The 13115-nt window shown below is 55.8% G+C and overlaps 1 protein-coding gene across 1 annotated transcript; it reads right to left on the minus strand.

The window, feature by feature from the left end:
* Window positions 1-4320: 4320 nt before the first annotated feature.
* On the minus strand, window positions 4321-6646 carry FAM43A (family with sequence similarity 43 member A). Its single transcript, XM_071437741.1, has one exon. The coding sequence runs from the start codon at window positions 6356-6358 to the stop codon at window positions 5270-5272; it is 1089 nt and encodes a 362-aa protein (XP_071293842.1). The 5' UTR covers window positions 6359-6646; the 3' UTR covers window positions 4321-5269.
* Between the last annotated feature and the right edge of the window lie 6469 nt (window positions 6647-13115).

Genomic DNA, 13115 nt, shown 5'->3' on the forward strand with positions numbered 1-13115 from the left:
TGTCCTGTCCCAGACCTTGCGCAGTTCCTACCATCAAAGGGGCTTGATTTAAGCCCACAGATGGGAGCTGTGCTCTGGCTTACCAAGTCTGAGCATGCAGATCATTTCCCAGCTTGGGAAAAAGCATTCTGCAGCCTTTCTCCCACCTCCACCCCTCAACAACAGCATGGACTGCAGTGACCAGGACTGGATCTTGGAGGGTGCTGGGCAGCTGCAGCCTGGAGCTCAGCTGCTTGCAGAGCCACCTTGTTAAGCCAAGAGCTGGATTGGGACCTTGTCCTTCATTATATAACTGTTTCTCTGAGTGTTTTCATAGCGCTCAGCCCTCCCACCAGGCAGAGCCCCCACCGGCAAGGGGGAATGTCATGGTTTTCTGAATGCATGGCTTTGATTTCCTTCTGGGCTGTAGCAGAGGACAGTTCTGTTCCCCCCCACCCCCAGATCATGCACCTTGCCACGCATTAACCAAAATTCAGGTCCCTACAAGGTACCAAGCAGCAAGCTGAAGGTGTCACCTTGTCTGGGGTGGGTGATGGAGATGTGGAGAGAAGCAGAACCTCAGAGGCCAGGTCAGCTCAGTTCCTCCATGGGGCTCTTTGAGCCCCGCAGATGAACCGACCTGGCCTGGCCTCTGGGACCCCACGCTGTCCCTGCGCTGCCCTGGCTGCCTGCCCTCACATTCCTGTCCTTGCACATCATCTCCTTCCAGCTGCTGAGGAAAACAGCCCCTGCTGCTACCAGCGGCTGGGGTGAGGAGGGGGAGACGCCTTCACAGCACATGAGCTCTGCGGGAGCTGGGGCTGCTGCTGACCTTGGAAATGAAGGGTTTTTTTCTTCCCAGCTCCAGGAGAAGCAGGAGGTGAGGCATAGCTGGCTGGCATTGCACCCTCCTTGCAGCACACCAGTTTTTTTCATCATCAGTGGGACCCTGCCCACCCTCACCCAAGAAAACAAGGGGCTGTGCGGTGCTGTCACCCACAATTCCTTGGACAGTTTGACAGTAGGTTGTCTGCCCTGTGCCTTCCATGCAGGCTGAAACTGGAGAGCTTTTCCCCATTGAATAATAGAGGGTTTGGTGTGATGGCCAATAATTGGGCAATGGGACAGTTGTGATGCCTTGGGAATGACTAACAGCAGTAGGACAGGTCAGCTGCTCTTCTCCAACACACCGCCAAGGAGGAAATCCTGACGCCTTCCTGCTTCTCTGAGAGTCACAGTGTGTGTGCTGAAGGTGACTTGGAACTGTCTCAGGATTCTATTTGATACTGAGTACTGCCTGTAGCCCCCAAAAGGAAGAGTTTTTCACCACTGACCTGGTGCCATTCAACAAGATTTCACATCCAGGAGTCCAAAGCAGCCCCTCAGCCAACAGTTCCCACATCGTCCCCCCTGTTCAGGAAAACTGGATGTGCCCCATACAAGGCACATCTCCAAACTAAACAGCAAATAATTCTGGATCTAAATCAGTACTACAGTCTGGGCTAAAAGTCATTTTATGATTTGGCTCATTCCACTTGACCACTGGCTAATTTTTCTGGTTGCACATGATATTTTTTCCTGTTGTGGATGAGGAAGACCTAAAGATGGGAGAAGGGCATGTTAAGGGCAGAGAAAAACAAGAAGTTGTACATGGGATCCTGCCAACACATTTGTATGGTCCCCCCTCAGGCTCATTTTCAAGAGAAAATCTGTAGTACACCAGCAAACACAGAATCAATAAATAGTATTAGCAAAAAGGGCTCTTTTCCCCTTAATATCTTCATATTCTGGGGACAATCATTGTTGCCTGGAATAATAACATGCTCTATTTAGCCAAAACACACTTGGGGAACCTCAGGCACCTGGTGCAGCACCTAAGCTGACTTGCCAAAGCATCAGCTCCACGTGTCAGGCTCAGAGCAGGATCATTGCCTTTCCCAGTGTTGTTTGTTATGGGTATTTTCTGGCCAATTCATCACACATCTAGGTCAGAGATGTGTGAAGCTCAGTGTTCAACCTTGCTGTGCTGGAAACCTCCTTGGCTGGCCCACCAGGCCTGGGCAGGGCAGTGATTTGCACTAGGGGCAGATAGCATGCCTGCCTGTCCCTGGGGAAGCAGTGGTGACATGGGGCTGCTGGCTCTTGGGGAGCAGTTTCAGAGCCTGTGCTGCTCCTTGCACAGCCCTCCCGCCTCTGCTGCGTCAGGGGCTGATTCACCATGCCCAGCTGTAAGGCTGACCTAGTGCTGATGGATGGAGCCCAATCGACAAGGAATGTGTCTCTGCTGACAGCCCGAGCTCTGGGACACTGTCAGTGGGCAGCAGCCCTGGCACAGGGGCTGGCAGCAGCCCTGTCAGCCAGCAGAGACCATAGAACAATTTGTCCTCCACATATGGGAACAGGCCTTTCCCAAAGCCCTGATGCACCTCCCCACACCAGTCCATCAGCCAGCAGTAGGCTTTTCAGTTTTGCAAGCAGCTACTTGTTTAAAAGGAAAAAACAGCAGCAGCTCAACCTTTTACTCACATCTGTTGGAGAGAAGGTCTAGCTCTCTCCTCCTCTCCTTTTTCTAGGAAGACGTTCCTTCAAATTTGCTGTGTGGAAAATAAAATGACCTTTTTCTCCTCACATTCACTTGCTCTCATTGCAAGCCCAGGCATGCTGCTATGGGGAGGGCAGGGCAGCTAAGCCCACTTGAATAACCTCACACCAGCACTGCAGACATACATAGGACATTTTTTTCTACGGTTCTAGTACCAAAATATCCCAGGCACAAAGGGATTTGGACTCTACAGCTAACGATCTATGCAGGCCTCTAAGGAAACTGCACAGTAGCCCTGCTAATGGCTTCAAGGGGAAATGCTTCAGGCCCTAGCTGCTGCTACTGCTGCTCAGGGAATTGTGCTTTTAGCTCTGGCATGCGATAAAAACCTTTCCTCACTGCTGCAGACATGATGGCTCTTCTGGAGAGAGGAAAGGCATTGACTGAGCTCAGGCCATTAACCACCTTTAAGCACACAGGGAGGATGTAAAGCAAACACCACCGGTCATTCAACACCCAGGGTTAGTTACCTAACCCCCGTGACTCCCTCTCTGCCCTCGCTGCTCCCCGGGTGCTGTACTGCTCCCTGCTCCAAGCACTGCCTGCTCCCTCTGGCCCGGGACAGAGCAGGCAGTGACAGAGAGCTCTGGGCATAGACCTGGGGCGCTCACCTCAGCCCAGGGCACTTCTGGCAAGCCCCATCTTGGGAGAAGCACTTTGGAATAAGCTCTCCATGGTGTTTCATTTCCTCTTCGTGCCCCTTCCCTCCCTAGGAAAGGCGAAGGGAGCTTTGTCTGGGAAAAAGCAGCAAGACACAACATTTCTTTAGCAAGGTGTGTCTCTGCAGCGCCAGCCTGAGTCTCCTCAAACCCAGCAGTGGCCACCTGCTGCATCTCACAAGGCAAGAAGGTGCCTGGGCAAGAAGGCGACTGCTCTGAGGGGATTCCCCCCTCTCCCCATTACCCACTCCCATGAAAGCCACAGCACTGTGCCTTCCTCCTCTGACTAACTCAGACTGAGACAATGGTCTCGCTGGTGTGGTGGCAGATTTTGCAATAGGTTTTAATGAGGTATTTACAAGTTCTGAGGCGGGCTCCTTACACAAGGAGTGTGGCCTGGCCCTGGCAGCTGGTTGGGATTTTCATTGACATTCCAGCAACTCCAGCGATTGCAGCACAGGCACAGTGGAAAACATTTAGACATCAGAAATGCCAGATTAATTATCTCTTAATTGATACCTCCACTTGGGGACAAATGAAACCGGAACATCTCTCCTGCCCTGGGAGCCTGCCACTTACAAACAGATTTACAGCTAAAAATACCACGGCAGTCCCGTGGCTAATCAACTTCACTGCTTACCCTGAGTGAGGTTAAAAATTGTCTCAGGCTGGCACTGTGAGCAGCAAGGGACCAGCTGCAGCACCTGGATGCAGATGGCATTAACGCTGTGCAGCATCCCCAGTGCCCAGGAGAGGGGCACCTCACCTCAGGGCAGTGCCAGGGCCCCGCAGTTGGGTTTCTCCAGGCTAGGATCAAGCCAGAGCGCCCTGACGAGAGGTTTCTCGCATTTTCCTGCCCATCGTTAGAGGCTAATGAGAGTAAACCTCATCCCTGTATCTTTTAAGAGTCCTTAAGTACCCAGTGTGTTTCTCTGTAGTGTAACATTTCCAGCGAGCTTGGAAATCACGTTTTATCCTTGTAACAGCTTTTTTGTGCAGTGCCCTCCTGCACCTACAACACTTCCCAAGGGATCTCTCCCCCACCCAGCTCCTAACAGGAATCCACACACAGAAGCCAAATTGCCACAGTGACCCCATTTAAGTTACCATCATCTTTATTTTCTTCACATATGTGCAAACAGAGGAGATCGCAATGGTGGTGTTCTTAAAAATAACAAAATGTATTTGCATACATTTCCCTATGTACAGGTGAACAGCCACAAGTAGTCTTCTTTTGCACAGCAAAAGATCTAGAGCATTGAGACCGGGGACAGGACCGGGGCCCAAAAAAAAGTCTAACTTAAAAACAATAATAATAAAAAAAAAAACCCAACTTCACAACAGTGCAAACCTCTTAGACACGACAGCACGATGGAGTGACTTTAATGGAGAAAACGGCGGGGGGGCCTCTCGGATATGAGATTTCTGACTGTAAACAAGGCGCAACACCTCCCTCCCGCCGCCCTCCCCGGGGAAAGCTATTCCAGGAATTTGGCAGATCTTCAAGGGCTGAGCCGGAGGTAAACAGCCCGCGGCCGCCTCCCCTCCTCGGGCCGCAGCGAGTTGGGGTCCGGCTCCGGCGGCCACCGGCACGGGCACGGGAGGGGCGGCCGCTCCCCGGGGTGCTCTGCGCGACGCGGGGGCACCGCGGGGAACCGGCGGGACCGCGAATTCCCCGAGGGGCCTCGGCGGGGCCGGAGGGGTCCGGTGCGCCCCGCTGGGGCCGTGTACGCCCGGAAGGGACCGTGCATTCCAGGAGAGGCCGGAAGGAACCCGGTGCGCCCCGGCGGGGCCGCTCATTCCCGGAGGGAACCCGGTGCGCCCCTGCGGCGCCGCTCACGCCCGGAAGGGACCGTGCACTCCCGGAGGGAACCCGGTGCGCCCCGCTGGGGCCGTGCACTCCCGGCAAGGACCGGGAACTCCCGGAGGGGTCAGAAGGAACTCGGTGCGCCCCTGCAGGGCCGTGCATTCCCGGAGGGAACAAGGTGCGCCCCGGCGGCACCGCGCACGCCCGTACGGGCTCGAGTGCTCAGCCGGTCTCGGGGTCCCCGGGGGGCGGCTGCTCGGCGTCGCTGCCGGGCGGGGCGGCCCCGTCCGTGCCGCCGCTCTCCAGGGAGGACTCGCTGCCCGTGCTTTCCCCAGAAAGCAGGCGGCGGACGCGCAAGTCGGCGCGCAGCGAGCGCAGATCGTTGCCCAGGCTGAGCTCGCCCAGGTCGCGGAGGAGCTGGCCGAGCTCTGGGCTCTCGCCGCGGCCGGCGCTGGGGCGCAGCAGCTCGCCCTCGGGCTCGCCCAGCGCTTCCAGGATGTCTTCGCAGTCGCAGTGCATGGCCCGCTCTTCCTGCTCCTCGCCCAGTAGGTCCTCCGTGATGGAGCCCAGCTTGGGCGCGCTGCGGCTCCGCTCTACCGGCGGCTTGTAGCAGCACTGCCCGTTGAGCAGCTTGCGCAGCGGCACCAGCGGGATGCTCTGCTCGCCCACCAGCTGCTGCTGCTGGTGCCGCGCGTCGTCCCGCTTCTTCAGCCGGCGGAACTCGGCCAGTGCCGTGGCTGAAGTCTGGTAGAGCAACAGGGCCATGGCCTTCGCCTTCTCGGGCTTGGAGACCAGCACGGCGTGGCAGCGCAGCATCACCGCCTTGTGCTTCAGCTCGTGGCGGTAGATCCAGGCGAAAACACGGGGCAGGCGCGGGTCGGCCACGCAGTAGGTGACCCGGTGCAGCAGGTAGAGGTGGCCGGGCCGGCGCAGCCCCTTGTCCTCGGCGTGGGCCATGCGGATGCCCTGCGCGCTGATGGTCAGCTTCATCTTGGTGCCCTGCCGGCCCGCCTCGCTCTTGCTCCAAATCTTGCAGACGGCCAGGTCGGTGCAGCCCTCACCTTTAGACTGGATGGTGGTGGCGTTGCCCAGGTAGAGCACAGTGTACGTGGGGTCTTCGCTGGTAACGCGAAATTTCCGCCGCTTGGAGCGGAACATGCTGCCCACGCGGTGCAGGGCGCTCTCGGGACAGGCGCGGGCCAGCGAGGTGAGGGCCGAGTAGTGCACGCTCACCGCGTACCCCTTGGGCTTGCTCTGCCGCCGCGCCTCGCCCGCCGCCAGCTCCACCTTGCTCCGCTTCCAGGGCAGCATGGCCCCGCGGAGCCGCGGCTAGGCGCCGCGCCGACGGCTCCGGGCGCGGGGGGGCATGCCACGGCGGCGGCGGCTGGGCTGCCCGCCCGCCTCACATCCTTGCGGGCGCCGGGCCGCCGCGGCCGTAGATATAGGCGGGCGCCGCGCTCCGCGGGCGCGGAGAGGGGAGGCCCCGCGCACCGAGGGCGGAGCGCCCGCTGCCCGGGCCCGCCGAGCCGGCGGCTCGCTGCTCGCCGCCCGCCCGCCGCCGCCGCTCTGCGCCGCCCGCCGCGGCGCCCCGGCCCCGGCCCCGGCCCCAGCCCCAGCCCCGGCCCCGCCGCGCCGCGGGGCGGGCACGGGGCGGGCACGGGGCGGTGCCAGCCCGGCCGGACGGCCCCTGTCCCCTCCCTGCTCGCAGCGCAGCGCGGCCTCCAGCGGGGGACGGCCGCCGGTGCCGCCGCGCGAGCGGGAGAGCGGGACCCCCGTGCGCCCCGTCCCGCCCCACAGCCCTCGCCACGGCCACGTGCGGAGGGTGGGCGCCACAGCGCTCTCCGGCAGCTTTCGTCAGCACGGGAGAATGGAGAGGGCACCGCGGGGGATCGTCTGCCCCAAATCCCCTTAAACTGATAAAAATCCCAAGGACCCCAGGCTCTGGGAGATCTTACGCCCCCAGCCCCAGCTATCTGCACGGCCAGGGTGTGCCATGGACAAATTCCCCTCTTGCAACATGATCTTTCCTTCGGTTTGGTTAGTCCGGCTCTGAGACCTGAAGGGCCTGCAGCAAATACTAGTTATTATGTATGAGTAATCCTTTGCTCTTTATTTGTATGCAGCAGCTGAAGAACAAGAAGCTGTCTTGTAATTTCTTGTTGGGGTTGCTGCTCACAGACATAATGAGAAAGTTGGTCTCTGTGTTGTTATATAGCTTCTTGTGTCATGTGTCAGATCCTTGCCAAAAAGAATAGAAATTCCAGCATTGCGGATAATGCCACTGCATCAGGGTTTGGATAAATGCTCGACAAAAGGGTGGCAGTACGTACTCCTGGAGTAAAATATGTAAACACCTGCATAAATTATTACACAAGTAATTTCTAGAGTTTGGATCAATTAAACTGGTATGATATTGTTATTATTATTATTACTATTATTACTATTATTACATAATGCCATCTAGCAGATTATTTGGGAATTGCAAGTAACCACAGTGACCAGCATCAAACTATTAAGCCCATTCGCTTATATTTCCAAAATCCCCCTCACAGGAGGGCAGGTGAGGGGCTGAGGTCTGCCATGACTGCAGTGCCTAGCAGCAGCTGCGGGTTCTCTGCTCTGAGCCCTGATGCAGGCTGGGTGTCAGGCACCCACTGGGAGCCCCCATGGTGCTGTTGGTGTGGGGGCAGGAGGGGCTGTGTGCTGTGCTGCAGCCTGTGGCAGACAGCTCCTGCCAGCCTGCAGGACCATCCCACTGCATGGCAGGGAGAGAAAGACCGATTTGTTCAGCTGATTCATCTCCAAGTAGCATTCAATGTACTTTTCTTTTGTCTTCTTTGCCTTGCAAGGTGAAAACAGAAGATGCTGCTGTGCACATAAAATAAATCCAATGGCTTGAGGTGACATCTGACACCCACACATGGTGTGGCACTCCCAAAGATCTGCCTCCTCCCTCAAGGTGTCCTGCTGAACCACAGCTCCTCAGACCAACGCCTGTCTGTGCTCAGCAGCTGCCACTGCCTGAGCAGTGCCTGTGAGCTGCAGGGCTGAGAGCAGCCCCGTCTGCTCCTCGGAGATGCGTGGGCATGCCAGTCTCTCCATACGAGGGAGTTGCTTTGCCAAAACCTGCCTGCCTCCAGCTCTGGGCAGAGGAACCTGTTCTGAGCCTTTGGCTGGTGGCTCAACAGGCAGGTGTTTGCTCCAGGTGGGATGGAGCAAGCAAGGACACCCACATACAGTCCTGCAGTGCTGCTTCTGGGGGGAGGTTAGAGCTGGGGGGGCTGGTGCTGGTACACAGACACTTCTGATAATGATGCCCACTGAGCTGTTTGCAGAGTCATGCTGGGTTCTGCCATCCTGATTATAGTGATCTGTGTTCAGGAGCAGAGACTTCACATTTTCACAGCATGGTTCATGCAGGCTTCTGAGCCCCATGGCTCTCCAGCAGCCCTTGGGCATATTTGTCTGCAAACCTTGATGGTGTGTAAGGTGAGGGGAGATCTGAGCCCTTTGCCCTCCTCATGGCCTCCCCAGTCCCAAGGCAGCAGCATTGCCATTTCTGCATTGCATTCTCAGGTTCTAGAGGTTTCCTTATCAGCATCTCAGAGACCCATTGGGGGCTCCAGGTGGTGGCTGGGGAGCAGCAGCACCCCAGAATACCTGCCTCTGTACCATTTGAACTGTAGCAGCAAGTAAGGTGTCTTAGGGTCACAGTCCTCGAGAATGGAATCTGTCTCGGCTCAGTTCCTCGCCATGCTTGCTTGCCAGTCTGTGTGCCAGACCATTGTAGCTTTCTTTGCTTCATTAATGGGCCCAGTCAATTCAGGACCATCTCTTTCCTGCTATGTGGCAACTGCTTCACTTCTGGGCATGGATGATTGCCACATGCTTCAGCAGCTGATAAAGCAAGTTACAAATCATGGTGGTCTGTGACAGCAATTCCTACACAAAATGCTCTGAGTTCTGTGCTGAGCTGAGGAGAAGCCACAGCCTTTGGGTGAAGTCTGGCAGCAGGGAGCAGCCCAGTTAAGTTTGGGACACCTGCTCCATGCTTGAGGCTGTTCCTGTGGTGTTGGATGTCTGTATTTCATTGCCGGGAGGAGAAGCTGAGGCACAGTGAGAAGGGAGCCTGTCCTGTGTGGCCAGGGCGTGCTGCCTGCTTCCCAGGGAGCACGAGGCTCCCTCCTGGCCTACAAGCACCAGTGATGTGTCAGGCTTGCATGCTGGGGGCTTATCTGCATGGCGCTGTAGCCCGAGGGGAGTGCAGCAGCCTGCTCTCTGTTTATGCAATATTCCAGCAGCTGCCGAGCATCACCTGCCTTCTTGCACGAATGGAAATCCAGAGCAAGGCGTGGGAAAATCTGTAAGATAGCATCTCTGTCCTGGGGCACAGAGCCGGCAGCACAGTGAGAGCTGCACTTGGCCCCCGGCAGACCCCACTCCCTGCCACACTCCATCCCTCTCCTGCCCTGGTCACTGCAGTCTGCACTGGAGCCCGTGGTCAGACCCCACCACGAGCCCCCAGGTTCTGGGGTGCACAGTGTCTCTGAGGCACAGACAGGCAGGCAGCTGTCCAATACCTCTGCTGGAGGGAGCTGCCAGGCTGCCCAGGCTGGCTGCTCTGTGCAGTGTGGAGAGGTGCAAGGGTCTGTCTGACCCTTCTGAAACCCTGCAGGGAGCAGCCCCACTTCAGGGATGGCTTTTGTGCCCAGCAGCTGGAGTTGGAGCTGATGCAGGTCTCTGGTTGGGGAGAGTGGTGGGAAAAGGTGCTGGGGAAAGTTGATATGACAAGATCAAAATAATTCATGGGAATGTACTGATTTTGTCAGTGTATGAAAATGTGTCAGGTTTTCTCCCCCCAGGTAGCAGTAGAACTTCTTGCATCACAGCAGCTGAAGTGACACAGTCAAAATGAAACACTGCAAACCGGCATTTCAGTATGTTCCAAAACAAAGTATTTCAGAATCTCTATAACTATGCAACATGTCAAAGTTTTGACTCTTTGTTCCAAACGGGGACAAAGGAAATGCTGAACTGTCAGGTTTTTCCATGAAGCGGAAAAACTGAGTGGCTCCTGAGCCTCAAAGGCCATCAGTGGTGACAGACAGGGTGCCATGGCTCCCAGACCTGCCAGCGTCAACCAGGTCTGGCCAGCAGCAAGTGCGGATGGCTGACTGTCGCCAGGAGTGGGGACAGTGGGGGCAAGGTGGCAGGGCAGGGGACAGCATGACCTGCCCAGGGAGAAGGGCCCTTAACAGCCTTTAATGGGTGCCACATCCCACCCCTGCTGCCCTCCAGCCTCTCTGAAGGGGAGCAGCACCCCATCCTGGAGCGGGTGTGCCCTGGCAGGCTCGGAGGCTCTGGGCCGGGAGCACAGATGATGCCGGGGCCACATGAACACTGCGGGAGATCTATGCATAGGCAGGCCTGGATCCCCCTGGGGCACCACGGGTGATGCCAGTGCTGCTCAGGGTGCCAAAGACCAGCAGTGCCCCTGGATCAGGGCTGTGCTGCTCGGCGGGGCCCTGGTGGTGTGGGCACACCTCTGCCGTGGTTGTTTTTCAGCCACCGAGAGCGGCACACCCCACTTCCTGCACAGGCGGCCCCAGCGCTTCCTGCACTGGCTGCTATAATTAGCAGGGCAGCCAGTGTCCACGGAGCAGAGCCCTCCCTTGGGTGTCATGGCACCCTCGGGGACAGCTTGCTGGCTGGGCTGGTGCTGGACATCCGTCCTCATACAGTGCTGCCAGTCCAGGGGCACAGAAGTGGTGTTGGGGCAATGCTCCGTCCTGGGGGCTGCCACCATGGGGCCATGGTGAGGGGCAGCAGTGGGCAGCACGAGTGAGGCTTCCCAGGCAGAGCTGACACAATGGGAGCTGGAGAAATCCCATCGGTTTTCCATCTGGTGCTTTGTGCCTTCAAAGAGGCAGACAGTTCTCTCTAATTAAGTTGCCCCCACCCTGCCAGGCAAGGAGGTGATTTTATCTTCATACGGCTGGTGGAAGAAACAGAGTCTAAAAATCTCACACAAGGGCCTCAGTAGGGCTGGTGCCTTCTCAGGGCTCAGCATTGGCCAGGCAGCCCTGCTTCAGAGTTTCCTCAGCATGCTGCTCTTTCTAAAGAGGAGCAAGACCTTCACCAAGAGATGGGAAGCTTGCGGAACAAGCTCCCACTCTCCTACAGTGCCTGTCCGTTTCTGAGTACAGCTGGAGAGAAGAGGGCTCAAGCAGCTGCAGTTGTGCACAGAGCAAAATTGTCTTGGTGTTCTTTCAGGGCTGTTGTGGGGACGGTTTCTTAATGGTTCTGCTTGTCAGGCTGAGGCTGGCAGTACCGCTGAATTGAGCATTGTGAACCTACATGAATAATGAATAGCCATCACATGAATATTTTAGGGACACAGTCCTGAGATCTCCCAGTGCTGCCTTAAAGAAACATGGAGGGAAAATTGTCCAGAAAGAACGATGTTTCCTTTAGGCAAAAATGCACTGTTATCACAGGCTTTTGAAAAAGAGCTGCTGCTGCTAAATAATTCTCAGGATATGCATCAAAAACTGGAGCAGTGGTTTGGCTCCAAGGCAGAAGAAGTTGAGAGAGAAGCCCAAGACAATGATTACAATGTGCTGGAAGGACAGCAGATTTTACTTTGTCTATGCAATGGTTTTGTGAGAATTCCAAAAGCTGTGGCCACTTTCCAAAGAGCCAACAGTGCTGGGCACTCAGTGCTTTTCAAAGGAGTGGTGAGAAGTTTTGTGATGCACAGAGGTGCTTTCTCTCCCAGGACAACACCTCAGTCCAGCCCTGTCAAAGAGATGAGTTGTACAAACAAAGCCCCACAGCAAAAATTGCGTTCATTTTGCATGCAGTGGTAGATACTCCATCATATGGGAATGGGCTGCAAATCAACAGCTTTCTCACACTTGACAGCAGCATGCCCCTCTCCTCCAAGCTCTCCTTGCCTGGCTGTGCTCTTGGCACGTACACTCTGGTGCCAAGCTGCCTCTGTGCAGCTCTTGTGACAGCATCTGTACCTCAGTTTCCCTTTGCACTGTGTGAAATGCATGCATAAATGTCTTCTAGAAGCAGCAGGCTGTCGGGTTCAGGTGAGACCAGCAGCAGCCTGTCTTGCTCAGGTAGACACAGCAGAGCAATGGGAGAGGGATGAGAAACATGGCAATTAGAAATAGGCAATTACTACTCCAGCTCTGATGTTTTTGTCACTTGGATGACCCAGTCTGTTTCTCCTTCAGCACTGCTCTGCTCAAAGCAATCTTCGCAGTGCTGCTGGCATCACCAGACAGAAATAATTCCTTGGTGTTTATGAAGTGCCCAGAAATGTATCTGTTGCAACAATGAGGGCAATTTGGGCATTGCTTAAGTAGGTCTCACAAAGGTAGTAGAAAATACCTGCAATTAACTGTTCCCTGAAGCATTTCAGTCTAGAAATGGGGAAAGGTGGGGGGGAAAAGGGCAATGTGTGGGAAAAACATCTCCTATATGCAGAGATCTTTGTTCTTCAGGTTATTCTCAAACCTCCCTGCCCCAGGATGGCTTGCAGGTGGTGGAGCAAGCCTCCTTTTCCCACTGCACCAGCACTTCTGCCTGTCCTTGAGTGTCTGTTTCCCAGTTCATGCCACTGAACAGAGCTGCAGGTGTCCCATGGAAATCCATTGAGCTCTGCAATCTGTACTGACAGTCTCCAGACCCTGATGGTTCTGGGGCTGTGCTGCCAGGGCTGTGCCAATGGGATTATTAGAGCATTTAGCCTGTGGTTGGGCAGCCTGGGAATGGCACTGCACGTGCCTCAGCCGTGGGGCTAGAAGTGCTGCCAGACCTGAGGCGTGGGGATCAGCCAGGCTGGCTGGCTGCTCTGGCTGGTGATTATGCATTGTAGAGGGAAGGTAACTTTTAACTGAAGTACAAAAGAAAGACAATAATGAGCACTTATATTACTGCTTCAGTGCCCACATAAAGACTTGAGATGGTTTTATTAAAGATTACTCGATTAGAAATTATTTTACTAAATGTCTGCCTGCTGTCTGCAGCCCACCAGCCTTCCATTGAAGCACCT

The sequence above is a fragment of the Agelaius tricolor genome, unplaced genomic scaffold (assembly GCF_023055355.1).
Source record: "Agelaius tricolor isolate 1412-34295 unplaced genomic scaffold, bAgeTri1.0.p SCAF_12, whole genome shotgun sequence".
In the NCBI taxonomy this organism is placed as follows: domain Eukaryota; kingdom Metazoa; phylum Chordata; class Aves; order Passeriformes; family Icteridae; genus Agelaius; species Agelaius tricolor.

What these genes read in the sequence shown, in the direction of transcription:
- FAM43A (XM_071437741.1), bottom strand. Translation starts at nt 6,358, where the DNA reads ATGCTGCCCTGGAAGCGGAGCAAGGTGGAGCTGGCGGCGGGCGAGGCG.